This window comes from Salmo salar, chromosome 02, assembly GCF_965601325.2.
Source record: "Salmo salar chromosome 02, fSalSal1, whole genome shotgun sequence".
Lineage (NCBI taxonomy): Eukaryota > Metazoa > Chordata > Actinopteri > Salmoniformes > Salmonidae > Salmo > Salmo salar.
In genome coordinates, this window is record NC_138292.1 from 6,242,530 (window position 1) to 6,269,730 (window position 27,201).

Below are 27,201 nucleotides of genomic sequence, written 5' to 3' on the forward strand. Positions count from 1 at the left end.
AGGTAGACTATGTGTGTTGAATAGAAACCGTTTCTCTATGCTGGTTAATTAAGGTAGGCTATGTGTGTCAGATAGAAACCGTTTCTCTATGCTGGTTAATTAAGGTAGGCTATGTGTGTCAGATAGAAACCGTTTCTCTATGCTGGTTAATTAAGGTAGGCTATGTGTGTCAGATAGAAACCGTTTCTCTATGCTGGTTAATTAAGGTAGGCTATGTGTGTCAGATAGAAACCGTTTCTCTATGCTGGTTAATTAAGGTTGGCTATGTGTGTTGAATAGAAACCGTTTCTCTATGCTGGTTAATTAAGGTAGGCTATGTGTGTCAGATAGAAACCGTTTCTCTATGCTGGTTAATTAAGGTAGACTATGTGTGTCAGATAGAAACCGTTTCTCTATGCTGGTTAATTAAGGTAGGCTATGTGTGTCAGATAGAAACCGTTTCTCTATGCTGGTTAATTAAGGTAGACTATGTGTGTCAGATAGAAACCGTTTCTCTATGCTGGTTAATTAAGGTAGGCTATGTGTGTCAGATAGAAACCGTTTCTCTATGCTGGTTAATTAAGGTTGGCTATGTGTGTTGAATAGAAACCGTTTCTCTATGCTGGTTAATTAAGGTAGGCTATGTGTGTCAGATAGAAACCGTTTCTCTATGCTGGTTAATTAAAATAGGCTATGTGTGTCAGATAGAAACCGTTTCTCTATGCTGGTTAATTAAGGTAGGCTATGTGTGTCAGATAGAAACCGTTTCTCTATGCTGGTTAATTAAGGTAGGCTATGTGTGTCAGATAGATACCGTTTCTCTATACTGGTTAATTAAGGTAGACTATGTGTGTCAGATAGAAACCGTTTCTCTATGCTGGTTAATTAAGGTAGACTATGTGTGTCAGATAGAAACCGTTTCTCTATGCTGGTTAATTAAGGTAGGCTATGTGTGTCAGATAGATACCGTTTCTCTATACTGGTTAATTAAGGTAGGCTATGTGTGTTGAATAGAAACCGTTTCTCTATGCTGGTTAATTAAGGTAGACTATGTGTGTCAGATAGAAACCGTTTCTCTATGCTGGTTAATTAAGGTAGACTATGTGTGTCAGATAGAAACCGTTTCTCTATGCTGGTTAATTAAGGTAGGCTATGTGTGTCAGATAGAAACCGTTTCTCTATGCTGGTTAATTAAGGTAGACTATGTGTGTTGAATAGAAACCGTTTCTCTATGCTGGTTAATTAAGGTAGGCTATGTGTGTTGAATAGAAACCGTTTCTCTATGCTGGTTAATTAAGGTAGGCTATGTGTGTTGAATAGAAACCGTTTCTCTATGCTGGTTAATTAAGGTAGGCTATGTGTGTTGAATAGAAACCGTTTCTCTATGCTGGTTAATTAAGGTAGACTATGTGTGTCAGATAGAAACCGTTTCTCTATGCTGGTTAATTAAGGTAGGCTATGTGTGTCAGATAGAAACCGTTTCTCTATGCTGGTTAATTAAGGTTGGCTATGTGTGTTGAATAGAAACCGTTTCTCTATGCTGGTTAATTAAGGTAGGCTATGTGTGTCAGATAGAAACCGTTTCTCTATGCTGGTTAATTAAGGTAGGCTATGTGTGTCAGATAGATACCGTTTCTCTATACTGGTTAATTAAGGTAGACTATGTGTGTCAGATAGAAACCGTTTCTCTATGCTGGTTAATTAAGGTAGGCTATGTGTGTCAGATAGAAACCGTTTCTCTATGCTGGTTAATTAAGGTAGGCTATGTGTGTTGAATAGAAACCGTTTCTCTATGCTGGTTAATTAAGGTAGGCTATGTGTGTCAGATAGAAACTGTTTCTCTATGCTGGTTAATTAAGGTTGGCTATGTGTGTCAGATAGAAACCGTTTCTCTATGCTGGTTAATTAAGGTAGGCTATGTGTGTCAGATAGAAACCGTTTCTCTATGCTGGTTAATTAAGGTAGACTATGTGTGTCAGATAGAAACCGTTTCTCTATGCTGGTTAATTAAGGTAGGCTATGTGTGTCAGATAGAAACCGTTTCTCTATGCTGGTTAATTAAGGTAGGCTATGTGTGTCAGATAGAAACCGTTTCTCTATGCTGGTTAATTAAGGTAGGCTATGTGTGTCAGATAGAAACCGTTTCTCTATGCTGGTTAATTAAGGTAGACTATGTGTGTTGAATAGAAACCGTTTCTCTATGCTGGTTAATTAAGGTAGGCTATGTGTGTTGAATAGAAACCGTTTCTCTATGCTGGTTAATTAAGGTAGGCTATGTGTGTTGAATAGAAACCGTTTCTCTATGCTGGTTAATTAAGGTAGGCTATGTGTGTTGAATAGAAACCGTTTCTCTATGCTGGTTAATTAAGGTAGACTATGTGTGTCAGATAGAAACCGTTTCTCTATGCTGGTTAATTAAGGTAGGCTATGTGTGTCAGATAGAAACCGTTTCTCTATGCTGGTTAATTAAGGTAGACTATGTGTGTCAGATAGAAACCGTTTCTCTATGGTGGTTAATCAAGGTAACATCTCTTAAACTCTGAACACTGAGCGTTGAGAACTATAGCAGTTAATCCACTGTGACTGTCACCGAGACGACCATCCCAGGAAAAACACGTGGGAGAGATGGGAGTTACGTGGGAGAGGTGGGAGTTACTCATTGGTGGTGGATGAGATGAGTCCCTCCCCCCTCACAATGTAATGTGTTGCTTTTATTCCAGCGCCTGCAGAAAGGATTCACACCCCTTGTCTTTTTACACATTTTGTTGTGTTACAGTCTGGATTCAAAATGGATTAAATTGAGATTTTGTGTCACCGGTCTACACACCATACCCCATTATATCAAAGTGGAATTATGTTTTACGAAATATTTAAAAATGCAACGGTGAAATGTCTTGAGTCAATTCAACCCCTTTGTTATGGCAAGCCTAAATAAGTTCAGGAGTAAAGATATGCTTAACAAGTCACATAATAAGTTGCATGGACTCTGTGTGCAATAATAGTTTCTAAGATTATTTTTGAATGACTACCTCATCTCTGTACCCCACACATACAATTATCTGTAAGGTTCCTCAGTCGAGCAGTGAATTTCAAACACAGATTCAACCACAAAGACCAGGGAGGTTTTCCAATGCCTCGCAAAGAAGGGCACCTATTGGTAGATGGGGGGGAAGTAGACATTGAATGTCCCTTTGAGCATGGTGAAGATATTAATTACACTAACCTAAATGACAGCGTGAAAAGAAGGCAGTACAGAATACAAATATTCCAAAACATGCATCCTGTTTGCAATAAGGCACTAAAGTAAAACTGCAAAAAATGTGGCAAAGAAATTAACTTCATGTCCTGAATACAAAGTGTTATGTCTGGGGCAAATCGAACACAACACATTAATGAGTACCATGCTTCCTATTTTCAAGCATGGTGGTGGCTGCATCATGTTATGGGTATGCTTGTCATCGGCAAGGATTATGTAGATTTCAGGATAAAGTAAACAGAATAGAGCTAAGCACAAGCAAAATCTTAGATGAAAACCTTGTTCAGTCTGCTTTCCAACAGACACTGGGAGACAAGTTGACCTCACAGCAGGACAATAACTTAAAACATAAGGCCAAATATATCCTGGAGTTGCTAACCAAGAAGTCAGTGAATGTTCCTGAGTGGCCTAGTTACAGTTTTGACTTATATAGGTTTGAAAATCTATGGCAAGACTTGAAAATGGCTGTCTAGCAATGATCAATAACCAACTTGACAGAGCTTGAAGAATTAAAAAAAATAATAATGTGCAAATATTGTACAATCCAGGTGAGCAAAGCTCTTAGAGACTTACCCAGAAAGACTCACAGCTCTTAGAGACTTACCCAGAAAGACTCACAGCTGTAATCACTGCCAAATGTGATTCCAACATGTATTGAGGCTGGGTTTCTGTACAGCACTTTGTGACATCAGCTGATGTAAGAAGGGCTTTATAAATAAATGTGATTGATTGATTATAAATACATTTGATTATTGACTCAGTGGTGGGAATACTTAAGTAAATGAGATATTTCTGTATTTAATTGTCAATACATTTGCTAAAAACATGTTTTCACTTTGTAATTATGGGTTATTGTGTGTACATGGGTGGGCTGAAAAAATCAATGGAATCGATTTTGAATTCAGGCTGTAACACAACAAAATGTGGAATAAGTGAAGGGGTATGAGTACTTTCTGAAGGCACTGCATCTGGCAAAACACTAGCAATATAAATCCAATCAATTCTAATTGTAGAAGTGTTAGCCCACCTAGCTCTGCACCCCCTGCCGTTACGCCCCTGCCGTTACGCCCCTGTGGATAATAATATACGGGGGGAAACAGAATAATAGTAATGCAGAATGATGCTGGAGACTTTACCTGTTTTCAGGGTCTGGAGAAGTCATGCTCCTGGTGATGTAACACATCTTTAAGGGGATGTACCTCCTGTCCCCCTGTAGGGACATGGTGGGGGTGACGGGGACGTCACAGTGGGGGCTACCCAGCCTCGGGGACTCAGGTGGGGGCGTCTCCCAGCCTATCTCTGACACAGGAGAACCCTTCTTCACATAGGGGGTGGCTTCTCTCATGTACTTCACTGAAATATGAGAGACGAGAATTATGAGTAAGCTTTTTCACAACCTGTCTAGGGGCTGGCTTCCCACATGTACATCACTGGACCAACAAGACAAAGGAATAATTGCCTATGTTTTCATTGGTAGACAGGTCATGCCTGTACTGCTGTTATTCTGGTGAGGATAGTGCTAAGAGTCCTTGCTAACGTAACTTCAGTAAAAATAGCTAGGATACTATAGAGGAGATTGACATGCAGACTCAAAAAGTGACCCTGCTGTAACCCCACAATCTGTACCAGGCAGGTAGTGGTCCAATTATATTACACAGTTCTATTAGTGGTGCAATTATATTACACAGTTCTATTAGTGGTCCAGTTCTATTAGTGGTCCAGTTCTATTAGTGGTCCAGTTCTATTAGTGGTGCAATTATATTACACAGTTCTATTAGTGGTCCAGTTCTATTAGTGGTCCAGTTCTATTAGTGGTCCAGTTCTATTAGTGGTCCAGTTATATTATACAGTTCTATTAGTGGTCCAGTTCTATTAGTGGTCCAGTTCTATTAGTGGTCCAATTATATTACACAGTTCTATTAGTGGTCCAGTTCTATTAGTGGTCCAGTTCTATTAGTGGTCCAATTATATTACACAGTTCTATTAGTGGTCCAGTTCTATTAGTGGTCCAATTATATTACACAGTTCTATTAGTGGTCCAATTATATTACACAGTTTTATTAGTGGTCCAATTATATTACACAGTTTTATTAGTGGTCCAGTTCTATTAGTGGTCCAGTTCTATTAGTGGTCCAATTATATTACACAGTTCTATTAGTGGTCCAGTTCTATTAGTGGTCCAGTTCTATTAGTGGTCCAATTATATTACACAGTTCTATTAGTGGTCCAGTTCTATTAGTGGTCCAGTTCTATTATACAGTTCTATTAGTGGTCCAGTTCTATTAGTGGTCCAGTTCTATTAGTGGTCCAGTTCTATTAGTGGTCCAATTATATTACACAGTTCTATTAGTGCTCCAGTTCTATTAGTGGTCCAGTTCTATTAGTGGTCCAATTATATTACACAGTTCTATTAGTGGTCCAGTTCTATTAGTGGTCCAATTATATTATACAGTTCTATTAGTGGTCCAGTTCTATTAGTGGTCCAATTATATTACACAGTTCTATTAGTGGTCCAGTTCTATTAGTGGTCCAGTTCTATTAGTGGTCCAATTATATTACACAGTTCTATTAGTGGTCCAGTTCTATTATACAGTTCTATTAGTGGTCCAGTTCTATTAGTGGTCCAGTTCTATTAGTGGTCCAATTATATTATACAGTTCTATTAGTGGTCCAGTTCTATTAGTGGTCCAGTTCTATTAGTGGTCCAGTTCTATTAGTGGTCCAGTTCTATTAGTGGTCCAGTTCTATTAGTGGTTCAATTATATTATACAGTTCTATTAGTGGTCCAGTTCTATTAGTGGTCCAATTATATTATACAGTTCTATTAGTGGTCCAGTTCTATTAGTGGTCCAGTTCTATTATACAGTTATATTAGTGGTTCAATTATATTACACAGTTCTATTAGTGGTCCAATTATATTACACAGTTTTATTAGTGGTCCAGTTCTATTAGTGGTCCAATTATATTACACAGTTCTATTAGTGCTCCAGTTCTATTAGAGGTCCAGTTCTATTATAGAGTTCTATTAGAGGTCCAGTTCTATTAGTGGTCCAATTATATTACACAGTTCTATTAGTGGTCCAGTTCTATTAGTGGTCCAGTTCTATTAGTGGTCCAATTATATTACACAGTTCTATTAGTGGTCCAGTTCTATTAGTGGTCCAATTATATTACACAGTTCTATTAGTGGTCCAGTTCTATTAGTGGTCCAGTTCTATTAGTGGTCCAATTATATTACACAGTTCTATTAGTGGTCCAGTTCTATTAGTGGTCCAGTTCTATTAGTGGTCCAATTATATTACACAGTTCTATTAGTGGTCCAGTTCTATTAGTGGTCCAGTTCTATTAGTGGTCCAGTTCTATTAGTGGTCCAGTTATATTAGTGGTCCAATTATATTATACAGTTCTATTAGTGGTCCAGTTCTATTAGTGGTCCAGTTCTATTAGTGGTCCAGTTCTATTAGTGGTCCAGATCTATTAGTGGTTCAATTATATTATACAGTTCTATTAGTGGTCCAGTTCTATTAGTGGTCCAATTATATTATACAGTTCTATTAGTGGTCCAGTTCTATTAGTGGTCCAGTTCTATTAGGGTCCAGTTCTATTAGTGGTCCAGATCTATTAGTGGTTCAATTATATTACACAGTTCTATTAGTGGTCCAATTATATTACACAGTTTTATTAGTGGTCCAGTTCTATTAGTGGTCCAGTTCTATTAGTGGTCCAATTATATTACACAGTTCTATTAGTGGTCCAGTTCTATTAGTGGTCCAATTATATTACACAGTTCTATTAGTGGTCCAGTTCTATTAGTGGTCCAGTTTATTACAGTTATTAGTGGTCCAATTATATTACACAGTTCTATTAGTGGTCCAGTTATATTAGTGGTCCAGTTCTATTAGTGGTCCAATTATATTACACAGTTCTATTAGTGGTCCAGTTCTATTAGTGGTCCAATTATATTACACAGTTCTATTAGTGGTCCAGTTATATTAGTGGTCCAGTTCTATTAGTGGTCCAATTATATTACACAGTTCTATTAGTGGTCCAGTTCTATTAGTGGTCCAATTATATTACACAGTTCTATTAGTGGTCCAGTTCTATTAGTGGTCCAGTTCTATTAGTGGTCCAATTATATTACACAGTTCTATTAGTGGTCCAGTTCTATTAGTGGTCCAATTATATTATACAGTTCTATTAGTGGTCCAGTTCTATTAGTGGTCCAATTATATTACACAGTTCTATTAGTGGTCCAGTTCTATTAGTGGTCCAGTTCTATTAGTGGTCCAATTATATTACACAGTTCTATTAGTGGTCCAGTTCTATTAGTGGTCCAATTATATTACACAGTTCTATTAGTGGTCCAGTTCTATTAGTGGTCCAGTTCTATTATACAGTTCTATTAGTGGTCCAGTTCTATTAGTGGTCCAGTTCTATTAGTGGTCCAGTTCTATTATAGAGTTCTATTAGAGGTCCAGTTCTATTAGTGGTCCAATTATATTACACAGTTCTATTAGTGGTCCGGTTTTATTAGTGGTCCAGTTCTATTAGTGGTCCAATTATATTACACAGTTCTATTAGTGGTCCAGTTCTATTAGTGGTCCAATTACATTACACAGTTCTATTAGTGGTCCAGTTCTATTAGTGGTCCAGTTCTATTAGTGGTCCAATTATATTACACAGTTCTATTAGTGGTCCAGTTCTATTAGTGGTCCAATTATATTACACAGTTCTATTAGTGGTCCAGTTCTATTAGTGGTCCAATTATATTACACAGTTCTATTATAGAGTTCTATTAGAGGTCCAGTTCTATTAGTGGTCCAATTATATTACACAGTTCTATTAGTGGTCCAGTTCTATTAGTGGTCCAATTATATTACACAGTTCTATTAGTGGTCCAGTTCTATTAGTGGTCCAGTTCTATTAGTGGTCCAATTACATTACACAGTTCTATTAGTGGTCCAGTTCTATTAGTGGTCCAATTATATTACACAGTTCTATTAGTGGTCCAGTTCTATTAGTGGTCCAATTATATTATACAGTTCTATTAGTGGTCCAGTTCTATTAGTGGTCCAATTATATTACACAGTTCTATTACTGGTCCAGTTCTATTAGTGGTCCAGTTCTATTAGTGGTCCAATTATATTATACAGTTCTATTAGTGGTCCAGTTCTATTAGTGGTCCAGTTCTATTAGTGGTCCAATTATATTATACAGTTCTATTAGTGGTCCAGTTCTATTAGTGGTCCAGTTCTATTAGTGGTCCAGTTCTATTAGTGGTCCAGATCTATTAGTGGTTCAATTATATTATACAGTTCTATTAGTGGTCCAGTTCTATTAGTGGTCCAATTATATTATACAGTTCTATTAGTGGTCCAGTTCTATTAGTGGTCCAGTTCTATTATACAGTTATATTAGTGGTCCAATTATATTACACAGTTCTATTAGTGGTCCAGTTCTATTATACAGTTATATTAGTGGTCCAATTATATTACACAGTTTTATTAGTGGTCCAGTTCTATTAGTGGTCCAATTATATTACACAGTTCTATTAGTGCTCCAGTTCTATTAGTGGTCCAGTTCTATTAGTGGTCCAATTATATTACACAGTTCTATTAGTGGTCCAGTTCTATTAGTGGTCCAGTTCTATTAGTGGTCCAATTATATTACACAGTTCTATTAGTGGTCCAGTTCTATTAGTGGTCCAATTACATTACACAGTTCTATTAGTGGTCCAGTTATATTAGTGGTCCAGTTCTATTAGTGGTCCAATTATATTACACAGTTCTATTAGTGGTCCAGTTCTATTAGTGGTCCAGTTCTATTAGTGGTCCAATTATATTACACAGTTCTATTAGTGGTCCAGTTCTATTAGTGGTCCAATTACATTACACAGTTCTATTAGTGGTCCAGTTCTATTAGTGGTCCAGTTCTATTAGTGGTCCAATTATATTACACAGTTCTATTAGTGGTCCAGTTCTATTAGTGGTCCAATTACATTACACAGTTCTATTAGTGGTCCAGTTCTATTAGTGGTCCAGTTCTATTAGTGGTCCAATTATATTACACAGTTCTATTAGTGGTCCAATTATATTATACAGTTCTATTAGTGGTCCAGTTCTATTAGTGGTCCAGTTCTATTAGTGGTCCAATTATATTATACAGTTCTATTAGTGGTCCAGTTCTATTAGTGGTCCAATTATATTACACAGTTCTATTAGTGGTCCAGTTCTATTAGTGGTCCAGTTCTATTAGTGGTCCAATTATATTACACAGTTCTATTAGTGGTCCAGTTCTATTAGTGGTCCAATTATATTACACAGTTCTATTAGTGGTCCAGTTCTATTAGTGGTCCAATTATATTACACAGTTCTATTAGTGGTCCAGTTCTATTAGTGGTCCAATTATATTACACAGTTCTATTAGTGGTCCAGTTCTATTATAGAGTTCTATTAGAGGTCCAGTTCTACTAGTGGTCCAATTATATTACACAGTTCTATTAGTGGTCCGGTTCTATTAGTGGTCCAGTTCTATTAGTGGTCCAATTATATTACACAGTTCTATTAGTGGTCCAGTTCTATTAGTGGTCCAATTACATTACACAGTTCTATTAGTGGTCCAGTTCTATTAGTGGTCCAGTTCTATTAGTGGTCCAATTATATTACACAGTTCTATTAGTGGTCCAGTTCTATTAGTGGTCCAATTATATTATACAGTTCTATTAGTGGTCCAGTTCTATTAGTGGTCCAATTATATTACACAGTTCTATTAGTGGTCCAGTTCTATTAGTGGTCCAGTTCTATTAGTGGTCCAATTATATTACACAGTTCTATTAGTTAGAGGTCCAGTTCTATTAGTGGTCCAATTATATTACACAGTTCTATTAGTGCTCCAGTTCTATTAGTGGTCCAGTTCTATTATACAGTTCTATTAGTGGTCCAGTTCTATTAGTGGTACAGTTATATTAGTGGTCCAATTATATTACACAGTTTTATTAGTGGTCCAGTTCTATTAGTGGTCCAGTTCTATTAGTGGTCCAATTATATTACACAGTTCTATTAGTGGTCCAGTTCTATTAGTGGTCCAGTTCTATTATAGAGTTCTATTAGAGGTCCAGTTCTATTAGTGGTCCAATTATATTACACAGTTCTATTAGTGGTCCAGTTCTATTAGTGGTCCAATTATATTATACAGTTCTATTAGTGGTCCAGTTCTATTAGTGGTCCAATTATATTACACAGTTCTATTAGTGGTCCAGTTCTATTAGTGGTCCAATTATATTACACAGTTCTATTAGTGGTCCAGTTCTATTAGTGGTCCAATTATATTACACAGTTCTATTAGTGGTCCAGTTCTATTAGTGGTCCAGTTCTATTAGTGGTCCAATTATATTACACAGTTCTATTAGTGGCTCCAGTTCTATTAGTGGTCCCAAGTTCATATTACTACAGTTCTATTAGTGGTCCAGTTCTATTAGTGGTCCAGTTCATAGTGGTCACACAGTTCTATTAGTGGTCCAGTTCTATTAGTGGTCCAGTTCTATTAGTGGTCCAATTATATTACACAGTTCTATTAGTGGTCCAGTTCTATTAGTGGTCCAATTATATTACACAGTTCTATTAGTGGTCCAGTTCTATTAGTGGTCCAATTATATTATACAGTTCTATTAGTGGTCCAGTTCTATTAGTGGTCCAATTATATTACACAGTTCTATTAGTGGTCCAGTTCTATTAGTGGTCCAGTTCTATTAGTGGTCCAATTATATTACACAGTTCTATTAGTGGTCCAGTTCTATTAGTGGTCCAATTATATTACACAGTTCTATTAGTGCTCCAGTTCTATTAGTGGTCCAGTTCTATTATACAGTTCTATTAGTGGTCCAGTTCTATTAGTGGTCCAGTTCTATTAGTGGTCCAATTATATTACACAGTTCTATTAGTGGTCCAGTTCTATTAGTGGTCCAGTTCTATTAGTGGTCCAATTATATTACACAGTTCTATTAGTGGTCCAGTTCTATTAGTGGTCCAGTTCTATTAGTGGTCCAATTATATTACACAGTTCTATTAGTGGTCCAGTTCTATTAGTGGTCCAATTATATTACACAGTTCTATTAGTGGTCCAGTTCTATTAGTGGTCCAGTTCTATTAGTGGTCCAATTACATTACACAGTTCTATTAGTGGTCCAGTTCTATTAGTGGTCCAATTATATTACACAGTTCTATTAGTGGTCCAGTTCTATTAGTGGTCCAATTATATTATACAGTTCTATTAGTGGTCCAGTTCTATTAGTGGTCCAGTTCTATTAGTGGTCCAATTATATTACACAGTTCTATTAGTGGTCCAGTTCTATTAGTGGTCCAGTTCTATTAGTGGTCCAATTATATTACACAGTTCTATTAGTGGTCCAGTTCTATTAGTGGTCCAGTTCTATTAGTGGTCCAGTTCTATTAGTGGTCCAATTATATTACACAGTTCTATTAGTGCTCCAGTTCTATTAGTGGTCCAGTTCTATTAGTGGTCCAGTTCTATTAGTGGTCCAGTTCTATTAGTGGTCCAGTTCTATTAGTGGTCCAATTATATTACACAGTTCTATTAGTGGTCCAGTTCTATTATACAGTTCTATTAGTGGTCCAGTTCTATTAGTGGTCCAGTTCTATTAGTGGTCCAGTTCTATTAGTGGTCCAATTATATTATACAGTTCTATTAGTGGTCCAGTTCTATTAGTGGTCCAGTTCTATTAGTGGTCCAGATCTATTAGTGGTTCAATTATATTATACAGTTCTATTAGTGGTCCAGTTCTATTAGTGGTCCAATTATATTATACAGTTCTATTAGTGGTCCAGTTCTATTAGTGGTCCAGTTCTATTATACAGTTATATTAGTGGTCCAATTATATTACACAGTTCTATTAGTGGTCCAGGTCTATTATACAGTTATATTAGTGGTCCAATTATATTACACAGTTTTATTAGTGGTCCAGTTCTATTAGTGGTCCAATTATATTACACAGTTCTATTAGTGGTCCAGTTCTATTAGTGGTCCAGTTCTATTATACAGTTCTATTAGTGGTCCAGTTCTATTAGTGGTCCAGTTCTATTAGTGGTCCAATTATATTACACAGTTCTATTAGTGGTCCAGTTCTATTATACAGTTCTATTAGTGGTCCAGTTCTATTAGTGGTCCAGTTCTATTAGTGGTCCAATTATATTACACAGTTCTATTAGTGGTCCAGTTCTATTAGTGGTCCAGTTCTATTAGTGGTCCAATTATATTACACAGTTCTATTAGTGGTCCAGTTCTATTAGTGGTCCAATTATATTATACAGTTCTATTAGTGGTCCAGTTCTATTAGTGGTCCAATTATATTACACAGTTCTATTAGTGGTCCAGTTCTATTAGTGGTCCAATTATATTACACAGTTCTATTAGTGGTCCAGTTCTATTAGTGGTCCAATTATATTACACAGTTCTATTAGTGGTCCAGTTCTATTAGTGGTCCAGTTCTATTATACAGTTATATTAGTGGTCCAATTATATTACACAGTTCTATTAGTGGTCCAGTTCTATTAGTGGTCCAGTTCTATTAGTGGTCCAGTTCTATTAGTGGTCCAGTTCTATTAGTGGTCCAATTATATTACACAGTTCTATTAGTGGTCCAGTTCTATTAGTGGTCCAGTTCTATTAGTGGTCCAATTATATTACACAGTTCTATTAGTGGTCCAGTTCTATTAGTGGTCCAATTACATTACACAGTTCTATTAGTGGTCCAGTTATATTAGTGGTCCAGTTCTATTAGTGGTCCAATTATATTACACAGTTCTATTAGTGGTCCAGTTCTATTAGTGGTCCAATTATATTATACAGTTCTATTAGTGGTCCAGTTCTATTAGTGGTCCAATTATATTACACAGTTCTATTAGTGTTCCAGTTCTATTAGTGGTCCAGTTCTATTATAGAGTTCTATTAGAGGTCCAGTTCTATTAGTGGTCCAATTATATTACACAGTTCTATTAGTGGTCCGGTTCTATTAGTGGTCCAGTTCTATTAGTGGTCCAATTATATTAAACAGTTCTATTAGTGGTCCAGTTCTATTAGTGGTCCAATTACATTACACAGTTCTATTAGTGGTCCAGTTCTATTAGTGGTCCAGTTCTATTAGTGGTCCAATTATATTACACAGTTCTATTAGTGGTCCAGTTCTATTAGTGGTCCAATTATATTATACAGTTCTATTAGTGGTCCAGTTCTATTAGTGGTCCAATTATATTACACAGTTCTATTAGTGGTCCAGTTCTATTAGTGGTCCAGTTCTATTAGTGGTCCAATTATATTACACAGTTCTATTAGTGGTCCAGTTCTATTAGTGGTCCAATTATATTACACAGTTCTATTAGTGCTCCAGTTCTATTAGTGGTCCAGTTATATTACACAGTTCTATTAGTGGTCCAGTTCTATTAGTGGTCCAGTTCTATTAGTGGTCCAATTATATTACACAGTTCTATTAGTGGTCCAGTTCTATTAGTGGTCCAATTATATTACACAGTTCTATTAGTGGTCCAGTTCTATTAGTGGTCCAGTTCTATTAGTGGTCCAATTATATTATACAGTTCTATTAGTGGTCCAGTTCTATTAGTGGTCCAATTATATTACACAGTTCTATTAGTGCTCCAGTTCTATTAGTGGTCCAGTTCTATTATACAGTTCTATTAGTGGTCCAGTTCTATTAGTGGTCCAATTATATTACACAGTTCTATTAGTGGTCCAGTTCTATTAGTGGTCCAGTTCTATTAGTGGTCCAATTATATTACACAGTTCTATTAGTGTTCCAGTTCTATTAGTGGTCCAGTTCTATTATAGAGTTCTATTAGAGGTCCAGTTCTATTAGTGGTCCAATTATATTACACAGTTCTATTAGTGGTCCAGTTCTATTAGTGGTCCAATTATATTACACAGTTCTATTAGTGGTCCAGTTCTATTAGTGGTCCAGTTCTATTAGTGGTCCAATTACATTACACAGTTCTATTAGTGGTCCAGTTCTATTAGTGGTCCAATTATATTACACAGTTCTATTAGTGGTCCAGTTCTATTAGTGGTCCAATTATATTATACAGTTCTATTAGTGGTCCAGTTCTATTAGTGGTCCAATTATATTACACAGTTCTATTAGTGGTCCAGTTCTATTAGTGGTCCAGTTCTATTAGTGGTCCAGTTCTATTATACAGTTCTATTAGTGGTCCAGTTCTATTAGTGGTCCAGTTCTATTAGTGGTCCAATTATATTATACAGTTCTATTAGTGGTCCAGTTCTATTAGTGGTCCAGTTCTATTAGTGGTCCAGATCTATTAGTGGTTCAATTATATTATACAGTTCTATTAGTGGTCCAGTTCAATTAGTGGTCCAATTATATTATACAGTTCTATTAGTGGTCCAGTTCTATTAGTGGTCCAGTTCTATTATACAGTTATATTAGTGGTCCAATTATATTACACAGTTCTATTAGTGGTCCAGTTCTATTATACAGTTATATTAGTGGTCCAATTATATTACACAGTTTTATTAGTGGTCCAGTTCTATTAGTGGTCCAGTTCTATTAGTGGTCCAGTTCTATTAGTGGTTCAATTATATTATACAGTTCTATTAGTGGTCCAGTTCAATTAGTGGTCCAATTATATTATACAGTTCTATTAGTGGTCCAGTTCTATTAGTGGTCCAGTTCTATTATACAGTTATATTAGTGGTCCAATTATATTACACAGTTCTATTAGTGGTCCAGGTCTATTATACAGTTATATTAGTGGTCCAATTATATTACACAGTTCTATTAGTGGTCCAGTTCTATTATACAGTTATATTAGTGGTCCAATTATATTACACAGTTCTATTAGTGGTCCAGGTCTATTATACAGTTATATTAGTGGTCCAATTATATTACACAGTTCTATTAGTGGTCCAGTTCTATTAGTGGTCCAGTTCTATTAGTGGTCCAATTATATTACACAGTTCTATTAGTGGTCCAGTTCTATTATACAGTTATATTAGTGGTCCAATTATATTACACAGTTTTATTAGTGGTCCAGTTCTATTAGTGGTCCAATTATATTACACAGTTCTATTAGTGCTCCAGTTCTATTAGTGGTCCAGTTCTATTATAGAGTTCTATTAGAGGTCCAGTTCTATTAGTGGTCCAATTATATTACACAGTTCTATTAGTGGTCCAGTTCTATTAGTGGTCCAGTTCTATTAGTGGTCCAATTATATTACACAGTTCTATTAGTGGTCCAGTTCTATTAGTGGTCCAATTACATTACACAGTTCTATTAGTGGTCCAGTTATATTAGTGGTCCAGTTCTATTAGTGGTCCAATTATATTACACAGTTCTATTAGTGGTCCAGTTCTATTAGTGGTCCAATTATATTATACAGTTCTATTAGTGGTCCAGTTCTATTAGTGGTCCAATTATATTACACAGTTCTATTAGTGGTCCAGTTCTATTAGTGGTCCAGTTCTATTAGTGGTCCAATTATATTACACAGTTCTATTAGTGGTCCAGTTCTATTAGTGGTCCAGTTCTATTAGTGGTCCAATTATATTACACAGTTCTATTAGTGGTCCAGTTCTATTAGTGGTCCAGTTCTATTAGTGGTCCAATTATATTACACAGTTCTATTAGTGGTCCAGTTCTATTAGTGGTCCAGTTCTATTAGTGGTCCAGTTCTATTAGTGGTCCAATTATATTACACAGTTCTATTAGTGGTCCAGTTCTATTAGTGGTCCAATTATATTACACAGTTCTATTAGTGGTCCAGTTCTATTAGTGGTCCAATTATATTACACAGTTCTATTAGTGGTCCAGTTCTATTAGTGGTCCAGTTCTATTAGTGGTCCAGTTCTATTATAGAGTTCTATTAGTGGTCCAGTTCTATTAGTGGTCCAATTATATTACACAGTTCTATTAGTGGTCCAGTTCTATTAGTGGTCCAGTTCTATTAGTGGTCCAATTATATTACACAGTTCTATTAGTGGTCCAGTTCTATTAGTGGTCCAGTTCTATTAGTGGTCCAATTATATTACACAGTTCTATTAGAGGTCCAGTTCTATTAGTGGTCCAATTATATTACACAGTTCTATTAGTGGTCCAGTTCTATTAGTGGTCCAGTTCTATTATACAGTTCTATTAGTGGTCCAGTTATATTAGTGGTCCAGTTCTATTAGTGGTCCAGTTCTATTATAGAGTTCTATTAGAGGTCCAGTTCTACTAGTGGTCCAATTATATTACACAGTTCTATTAGTGGTCCGGTTCTATTAGTGGTCCAGTTCTATTAGTGGTCCAATTATATTACACAGTTCTATTAGTGGTCCAGTTCTATTAGTGGTCCAATTACATTACACAGTTCTATTAGTGGTCCAGTTCTATTAGTGGTCCAGTTCTATTAGTGGTCCAATTATATTACACAGTTCTATTAGTGGTCCAGTTCTATTAGTGGTCCAATTATATTATACAGTTCTATTAGTGGTCCAGTTCTATTAGTGGTCCAATTATATTACACAGTTCTATTAGTGGTCCAGTTCTATTAGTGGTCCAGTTCTATTAGTGGTCCAATTATATTACACAGTTCTATTATTAGAGGTCCAGTTCTATTAGTGGTCCAATTATATTACACAGTTCTATTAGTGGTCCAGTTCTATTAGTGGTCCAGTTCTATTAGTGGTCCAATTATATTACACAGTTCTATTAGTGGTCCAGTTCTATTAGTGGTCCAATTATATTACACAGTTCTATTAGTGCTCCAGTTCTATTAGTGGTCCAGTTCTATTAGTGGTCCAATTATATTACACAGTTCTATTAGTGGTCCAGTTCTATTAGTGGTCCAATTATATTACACAGTTCTATTAGTGGTCCAGTTCTATTAGTGGTCCAGTTCTATTAGTGGTCCAATTATATTACACAGTTTTATTAGTGGTCCAGTTCTATTAGTGGTCCAATTATATTATACAGTTCTATTAGTGGTCCAGTTCTATTAGTGGTCCAATTATATTACACAGTTCTATTAGTGGTCCAGTTCTATTAGTGGTCCAGTTCTATTAGTGGTCCAATTATATTACACAGTTCTATTAGTGGTCCAGTTCTATTAGTGGTCTAATTATATTACACAGTTCTATTAGTGGTCCAGTTCTATTAGTGGTCCAGTTCTATTATACAGTTCTATTAGTGGTCCAGTTATATTAGTGGTCCAGTTCTATTAGTGGTCCAGTTCTATTATAGAGTTCTATTAGAGGTCCAGTTCTATTAGTGGTCCAATTATATTACACAGTTCTATTAGTGGTCCAGTTCTATTAGTGGTCCAGTTCTATTAGTGGTCCAATTATATTACACAGTTCTATTAGTGGTCCAGTTCTATTAGTGGTCCAATTACATTACACAGTTCTATTAGTGGTCCAGTTCTATTAGTGGTCCAGTTCTATTAGTGGTCCAATTATATTACACAGTTCTATTAGTGGTCCAGTTCTATTAGTGGTCCAATTATATTATACAGTTCTATTAGTGGTCCAGTTCTATTAGTGGTCCAATTATATTACACAGTTCTATTAGTGGTCCAGTTCTATTAGTGGTCCAGTTCTATTAGTGGTCCAATTATATTACACAGTTCTATTAGTGGTCCAGTTCTATTAGTGGTCCAATTATATTACACAGTTCTATTAGTGGTCCAGTTCTATTAGTGGTCCAGTTCTATTAGTGGTCCAATTATATTACACAGTTCTATTATTAGAGGTCCAGTTCTATTAGTGGTCCAATTATATTACACAGTTCTATTAGTGGTCCAGTTCTATTAGTGGTCCAGTTCTATTACACAGTTCTATTAGTTAGAGGTCCAGTTCTATTAGTGGTCCAATTATATTACACAGTTCTATTAGTGGTCCAATTATATTACACAGTTCTATTAGTGGTCCAGTTCTATTAGTGGTCCAATTATATTACACAGTTCTATTAGTGGTCCAGTTCTATTAGTGGTCCAGTTCTATTATAGAGTTCTATTAGTGGTCCAGTTCTATTAGTGGTCCAGTTCTATTAGTGGTCCAATTATATTACACAGTTCTATTAGTGGTCCAGTTCTATTACCCAGTTCTATTAGTGGTCCAGTTCTATTAGTGGTCCAATTACATTACACAGTTCTATTAGTGGTCCAGTTCTATTAGTGGTCCAGTTCTATTAGTGGTCCAATTATATTACACAGTTCTATTAGTGGTCCAGTTCTATTAGTGGTCCAATTATATTACACAGTTCTATTAGTGGTCCAGTTCTATTAGTGGTCCAATTATATTATACAGTTCTATTAGTGGTCCAGTTCTATTAGTGGTCCAATTATATTACACAGTTCTATTAGTGGTCCAGTTCTATTAGTGGTCCAGTTCTATTAGTGGTCCAATTATATTACACAGTTCTATTAGTGGTCCAGTTCTATTAGTGGTCCAGTTCTATTAGTGGTCCAGTTCTATTACACAGTTCTATTAGTGGTCCAGTTCTATTAGTGGTCCAGTTCTATTATAGAGTTCTATTAGTGGTCCAGTTCTATTAGTGGTCCAATTATATTACACAGTTCTATTAGTGGTCCAGTTCTATTAGTGGTCACAGTTCTATTAGTGGTCCAGTTCTATTAGTGGTCCAATTATATTACACAGTTCTATTAGTGGTCCAGTTCTATTAGTGGTCCAATTATATTCGTTCTATTAGTGGTCCAGTTCTATTAGTGGTCCAGTTCTATTAGTGGTCCAATTATATTACACAGTTCTATTAGTGTTCCAGTTCTATTAGTGGTCCAGTTCTATTATAGAGTTCTATTAGAGGTCCAGTTCTATTAGTGGTCCAATTATATTACACAGTTCTATTAGTGGTCCAGTTCTATTAGTGGTCCAATTATATTACACAGTTCTATTAGTGGTCCAGTTCTATTAGTGGTCCAGTTCTATTAGTGGTCCAATTACATTACACAGTTCTATTAGTGGTCCAGTTCTATTAGTGGTCCAATTATATTACACAGTTCTATTAGTGGTCCAGTTCTATTAGTGGTCCAATTATATTATACAGTTCTATTAGTGGTCCAGTTCTATTAGTGGTCCAATTATATTACACAGTTCTATTAGTGGTCCAGTTCTATTAGTGGTCCAATTATATTACACAGTTCTATTAGTGGTCCAGTTCTATTAGTGGTCCAGTTCTATTAGTGGTCCAATTATATTACACAGTTCTATTAGTGGTCCAGTTCTATTATACAGTTCTATTAGTGGTCCAGTTCTATTAGTGGTCCAGTTCTATTAGTGGTCCAATTATATTATACAGTTCTATTAGTGGTCCAGTTCTATTAGTGGTCCAGTTCTATTAGTGGTCCAGATCTATTAGTGGTTCAATTATATTATACAGTTCTATTAGTGGTCCAGTTCTATTAGTGGTCCAATTATATTATACAGTTCTATTAGTGGTCCAGTTCTATTAGTGGTCCAGTTCTATTATACAGTTATATTAGTGGTCCAATTATATTACACAGTTCTATTAGTGGTCCAGGTCTATTATACAGTTATATTAGTGGTCCAATTATATTACACAGTTTTATTAGTGGTCCAGTTCTATTAGTGGTCCAATTATATTACACAGTTATATTAGTGCTCCAGTTCTATTAGTGGTCCAGTTCTATTATAGAGTTCTATTAGAGGTCCAGTTCTATTAGTGGTCCAATTATATTACACAGTTCTATTAGTGGTCCAGTTCTATTAGTGGTCCAGTTCTATTAGTGGTCCAATTATATTACACAGTTCTATTAGTGGTCCAGTTCTATTAGTGGTCCAATTACATTACACAGTTCTATTAGTGGTCCAGTTATATTAGTGGTCCAGTTCTATTAGTGGTCCAATTATATTACACAGTTCTATTAGTGGTCCAGTTCTATTAGTGGTCCAGTTCTATTAGTGGTCCAATTATATTATACAGTTCTATTAGTGGTCCAGTTCTATTAGTGGTCCAATTATATTACACAGTTCTATTAGTGGTCCAGTTCTATTAGTGGTCCAATTATATTACACAGTTCTATTAGTGGTCCAGTTCTATTAGTGGTCCAATTATATTACACAGTTCTATTAGTGGTCCAGTTCTATTAGTGGTCCAATTATATTACACAGTTCTATTAGTGGTCCAGTTCTATTAGTGGTCCAATTATATTATACAGTTCTATTAGTGGTCCAGTTCTATTAGTGGTCCAATTATATTACACAGTTCTATTAGTGGTCCAGTTCTATTAGTGGTCCAGTTCTATTAGTGGTCCAATTATATTACACAGTTCTATTAGTGGTCCAGTTCTATTAGTGGTCCAGTTCTATTAGTGGTCCAATTATATTACACAGTTCTATTAGTGGTCCAGTTCTATTAGTGGTCCAATTATATTACACAGTTCTATTAGTGCTCCAGTTCTATTAGTGGTCCAGTTCTATTATACAGTTCTATTAGTGGTCCAGTTCTATTAGTGGTCCAGTTCTATTAGTGGTCCAGTTATATTACACAGTTCTATTAGTGGTCCAGTTCTATTAGTGGTCCAATTATATTACACAGTTCTATTAGTGGTCCAGTTCTATTAGTGGCTCCAGTTCTATTAGTGGTCCAGTTCATATTATCACAGTTCTATTAGTGGTCCAGTTCTATTAGTGGTCCAGTTCTATTAGTGGTCCAGTTCTATTATACAGTTCTATTAGTGGTCCAGTTCTATTAGTGGTCCAATTATATTCACACAGTTCTATTAGTGGTCCAGTTCTATTAGTGGTCCAATTATATTACACAGTTCTATTAGTGGTCCAGTTCTATTAGTGGTCCAATTATATTACACAGTTCTATTAGTGGTCCAGTTCTATTAGTGGTCCAGTTCTATTAGTGGTCCAATTATATTACACAGTTCTATTAGTGGTCCAGTTCTATTAGTGGTCCAGTTCTATTAGTGGTCCAATTATATTACACAGTTCTATTAGTGGTCCAGTTCTATTAGTGGTCCAATTATATTATACAGTTCTATTAGCGGTCCAGTTCTATTAGTGGTCCAATTATATTACACAGTTCTATTAGTGGTTCCAGTTCTATTAGTGGTCCAATTATATTACACAGTTCTATTAGTGGTCCAGTTCTATTAGTGGTCCAATTATATTACACAGTTCTATTAGTGCTCCAGTTCTATTAGTGGTCCAGTTCTATTATACAGTTCTATTAGTGGTCCAGTTCTATTAGTGGTCCAGTTCTATTAGTGGTCCAGTTCTATTATAGCAGTTCTATTAGTGGTCCAGTTCTATTAGTGGTCCAATTATATTACACAGTTCTATTAGTGGTCCAGTTCTATTAGTGGTCCAGTTCTATTAGTGGTCCAATTATATTACACAGTTCTATTAGTGGTCCAGTTCTATTAGTGGTCCAATTATATTACACAGTTCTATTAGTGGTCCAGTTCTATTAGTGGTCCAGTTCTATTAGTGGTCCAATTATATTACACAGTTCTATTAGTGGTCCAGTTCTATTAGTGGTCCAATTATATTACACAGTTCTATTAGCGGTCCAGTTCTATTAGTGGTCCAGTTCTATTAGTGGTCCAATTATATTACACAGTTCTATTAGTGGTCCAGTTCTATTAGTGGTCCAATTATATTACACAGTTCTATTATTAGAGGTCCAGTTCTATTAGTGGTCCAATTATATTACACAGTTCTATTAGTTAGAGGTCCAGTTCTATTAGTGGTCCAATTATATTACACAGTTCTATTAGTGGTCCAGTTCTATTAGTGGTCCAGTTCTATTATACAGTTCTATTAGTGGTCCAGTTCTATTAGTGGTCCAGTTCTATTAGTGGTCCAATTATATTACACAGTTCTATTAGTGGTCCAGTTCTATTAGTGGTCCAGTTATATTATACAGTTCTATTAGTGGTCCAGTTCTATTAGTGGTACAGTTATATTAGTGGTCCAGTTCTATTACACAGTTCTATTAGAGGTCCAGTTCTATTAGTGGTCCAATTATATTACACAGTTCTATTAGTGTTCCAGTTCTATTAGTGGTCCAGTTCTATTATAGAGTTCTATTAGAGGTCCAGTTCTATTAGTGGTCCAATTATATTACACAGTTCTATTAGTGGTCCGGTTCTATTAGTGGTCCAGTTCTATTAGTGGTCCAATTATATTACACAGTTATATTAGTGGTCCAGTTCTATTAGTGGTCCAATTACATTACACAGTTCTATTAGTGGTCCAGTTCTATTAGTGGTCCAGTTCTATTAGTGGTCCAATTATATTACACAGTTCTATTAGTGGTCCAGTTCTATTAGTGGTCCAATTATATTATACAGTTCTATTAGTGGTCCAGTTCTATTAGTGGTCCAATTATATTACACAGTTCTATTAGTGGTCCAGTTCTATTAGTGGTCCAGTTCTATTAGTGGTCCAATTATATTACACAGTTCTATTAGTGGTCCAGTTCTATTAGTGGTCCAATTATATTACACAGTTCTATTAGTGTTCCAGTTCTATTAGTGGTCCAGTTCTATTATAGAGTTCTATTAGAGGTCCAGTTCTATTAGTGGTCCAATTATATTACTCAGTTCTATTAGTGGTCCAGTTCTATTAGTGGTCCAGTTCTATTAGTGGTCCAATTATATTATACAGTTCTATTAGTGGTCCAGTTCTATTAGTGGTCCAGTTCTATTAGTGGTCCAATTATATTATACAGTTCTATTAGTGGTCCAGTTCTATTAGTGGTCCAGTTCTATTAGTGGTCCAGTTCTATTAGTGGTCCAGATCTATTAGTGGTTCAATTATATTATACAGTTCTATTAGTGGTCCAGTTCTATTAGTGGTCCAATTATATTATACAGTTCTATTAGTGGTCCAGTTCTATTATACAGTTATATTAGTGGTCCAATTATATTACACAGTTCTATTAGTGGTCCAGTTCTATTAGTTGTCCAATTATATTACACAGTTCTATTAGTGGTCCAGTTCTATTAGTGGTCCAGTTCTATTATACAGTTCTATTAGTGGTCCAGTTCTATTATACAGTTCTATTATACAGTTCTATTATACAGATCTATTAGTGGTCCAGTTCTATTATATAGTTCTATTATACAGTTCTATTAGTGGTCCAGTTCTATTATATAGTTCTATTAGTGGTCCAGTTCTATTATACAGTTCTATTATACAGTTCTATTATACAGTTCTATTAGTGGTCCAGTTCTATTAGTGGTCCAGTTCTATTGGTGGTCCAGTTCTATTGGTGGTCCAATTATATTATACAGTTCTATCAGTGGTCCAGTTCTATTAGTGGTCCAGTTCTGTTAGTGGTCCAGTTCTATTAGTGGTCCAGTTCTGTTAGTGGTCCAGTTCTGTTAGTGGTCCAGGTCTGTTAGTGGTCCAGGTCTGTTATAAGTGTTAATTCATTCTATAACGTGTTCTGAACTCACTTCTATGAGTCACAACACACATCATACCTTGTACCCAGTTTAACACTTTCTGTGAACTCAAAGATATTGCACCTCCATGGAAAAACGTTGGTTGGCATTGTTTGAGAGGATTAGATGGATCGCTCCAAAGTATGGATGTGAACCTGGCCAACAGCTGAGAGATTAGAGTCATTAGAAGTATTCCACACCACACAAGAGGCCTAATCCAACCAAAGACCACAGCTCTGGGACATGGGATTCATTGGTCATTTGGTGGTTAAAGTGTTTCATAGACACAATCTGTGAATCACGTTAAATCCACAGCATTGATCACGAGTCACAGTAGACATGAATAACATAGCTATTATTGCCCTGCTATAAACAAATGTATCAGACTGTATGGAGACCTTAGTTTAAATTACAGGGCCATGTGAACAACACTGATGTCAACCATTTACTCACTGCAAAAGGCAGGGATATGCTTCCACCAACAGTGATCTGTCTGACTGCATTACATCAATCTCTAAGGAGAAGTGGCAATATATTGCATAAATATAATAGGTTTTAACAGTTTATAATCCTGAACTATGGAGCTCTAAACGTATCCGCTGATAAACAGTTTGGGCCTTCACTGTTCGTTTTACATCAATCCAAGGGAAGGTTTCAGAGGATAATATGACAAAGATGTACTCAAAAGGTGTACAAACACGACACAGGAGGCTGGTGGAACCTTAATTGGGGAGGACGGAGCTCGTGGTAATGGCTGGAGCAGAATGAGTGGAATGGTATCAAATACATCAAACAAATGGTTTCCATGGTTTCCATGTGTTTGATGCCGTTCCATCAACTCCATTCTGGCTATTATTATGAGCCGTCCTCCCCTCAGAAACCTCCCCTGAAACACGAGGACAGGCCATGTTCTTTAAGGAACGAAGTAAAGAAACCTCCACTGAAACACGAGGACAGGCCCTGTTCTTTAAGGAACGAAGTAAAGAAACCTCCACTGAAACACGAGAACGGGCCCTGTTCTTTATTAAGGAACGAAGTAAAGAAACCTCCCATGAAACACGAATAGAGGCCCTGTTCTTTAAGGAACGAAGTAAAGAAACCTCCCATGAAACACGAATAGAGGCCCTGTTCTTTAAGGAACGAAGTAAAGAAACCTCCACTGAAACATGAGGACGGGCCCTGTTCTTTAAGGAATGAAGTAAAGAAACCTCCCCTGAAACACGAATAGAGGCCCTGTTCTTTAAGGAACGAAGTAAAGAAACCTCCACTGAAACACGAGGACAGGCCCTGTTCTTTAAGGAATGAAGTAAAGAAACCTCCACTGAAACACGAATAGAGGCCCTGTTCTTTAAGGAACGAAGTAAAGAAACCTCCACTGAAACATGAGGACGGGCCCTGTTCTTTAAGGAACGAAGTAAAGAAACCTCCCCTGAAACACGAATAGAGGCCCTGTTCTTTAAGGAACGAAGTAAAGAAACCTCCACTGAAACACGAGGACAGGCCCTGTTCTTTAAGGAATGAAGTAAAGAAATCTCCACTGAAACACGAATAGAGGCCCTGTTCTTTAAGGAACGAAGTAAAGAAACCTCCACTGAAACATGAGGACGGGCCCTGTTCTTTAAGGAACGAAGTAAAGAAACCTCCACTGAAACACGAGGACGGGCCCTGTTCTTTAAGGAACGAAGTAAAGAAACCTCCACTGAAACACGAATAGAGGCCCTGTTCTTTAAGGAACGAAGTAAAGAAACCTCCCCTGAAACACGAGGACAGGCCATGTTCTTTAAGGAACGAAGTAAAGAAACCTCCACTGAAACACGAGGACAGGCCCTGTTCTTTAAGGAACGAAGTAAAGAAACCTCCCCTGAAACACGAGTAGAGGCCATGTTCTTTAAGGAACGAAGTAAAGAAACCTCCACTGAAACACGGGAACGGGCCCTGTTCTTTAAGGAACAAAGTAAAGAAACCTCCCCTGAAACACGAGGACAGGCCCTGTTCTTTAAGGAGCGAAGTAAAGAAACCTCCACTGAAACACGAGGACAGGCCCTGTTCTTTAAGGAACGAAGTAAAGAAACCTCCACTGAAACACGAGTAGAGGCCCTGTTCTTTAAGGAATGAAGTAAAGAAACCTCCCCTGAAACACGAGGACAGGCCCTGTTCTTTTTTTAATCTCCCTGGGCAAGGGAGGTTAAAGCCAGTGGATTCACGTGGCGCGAAATACAAATACCTCCAAAATGCTATAACTTCAATTTCTCAAACATATGACTATTTTACACCATTTTAAAGACAAGACTCTCGTTAATCTAACCATATTGTCCGATTTCAAAAAGGCTTTACAGCGAAAGCAAAACATTAGATTATGTCAGGAGAGTACCCTGCCAAAAATAATCACACAAGCATATATGTCACAAAAACCAAAACCACAGCTAAATGCAGCACTAACCTTTGATGATCTTCATCAGATGACACTCCTAGGACATTATGTTATACAATACATGCATCTTTTGTTCAATCAAGTTCATATTTATATCAAAAACCAGCTTTTTACATTAGCATGTGATGTTCAGAACTAGCATACCCACCGCAAACTTCCGATGAATTTAGCTAATTTGACACCCACCAAGTTTGGCCCTCACCAAACTCAGATTTACTATAAGAATAATGTGATTATCTTTGCTGTTCTTCGTCAGAATGCACTCCCAGGACTTCTACTTCAACAACAAATGTTGTTTTGGTTCCAAATAATCCATAGTTATATTCAAATAGCTCCGTTTGTTCATGCTTTCAGGTCAGTATCCGAAGGGTGAAGCGCGAGCGCATTTCGTGACAAAAAAATTCAAAATATTCCATTACCGTACTTTGAAGCATGTCAAATGCTGTTTAAAATCAATTTTTATGCTATTTTTCTCGTAAAATAGCGATAATATTCCAACCGGGCGACGTTGTATTCATTCAAATGCTGAAAGAAAAAAATTGAGAATTCACATGAACGCGCATCTCCAGTGTCACTGTTCCTAGCCTGACAACTCACAAAATCTCCTGCTGTTTTTCGCCCAGAGACAGGAGAGACGTCATTCCACTTTCTGGCGCCTTCTGAGAGCCAATGGAAGCCTTAGAAAATGTCACGTTACAGCAGAGATGCTGTATTTTCGATAGAGATGCCACAGATGGAGAACAAATTGTCAGACAGGGCACTTCCTGTATGAATCTTCTCAGGTTTTGGCCTGCCATATGAGTTATGTTATACTCACAGACACCATTCAAACAGTTTTAGAAACTTTAGAGTGTTTTCTATCCAAATCTACTAATTATATGCATATTCTCATTTCTGGGCAAGAGTAGTAACCAGTTTAAATCGGGTACGTTTTTTATCCGGCCGTGCAAATACTGCCCCCTAGCCCCAACAGGTTAGCCTCCTCTGACTCAAACCCCGTACTGTCTTTGAGCTTATCATTACAGCAGACCTCTGCTCTACCCTGCTTCCTTCTGCTGGAACTGTAATAACC

General features: G+C 36.5%; 1 protein-coding gene across 3 annotated transcripts in view; it reads right to left on the reverse strand.

Annotated features, from left to right (window-relative positions):
• The window catches only part of LOC106574019 (beta-1-syntrophin), an 85,338-nt gene that overhangs the window by 51,138 nt on the left and 6,999 nt on the right, over positions 1-27,201 (reverse strand). For all 3 annotated transcript variants that reach the window (XM_082959274.1, XM_045696710.2, XM_082959276.1), the window contains exon 2: positions 4,372-4,588. In XM_082959274.1, coding sequence (XP_082815400.1) covers positions 4,372-4,588 — 217 coding nt within the window. The remainder of the gene's footprint in view (positions 1-4,371; positions 4,589-27,201) is intronic.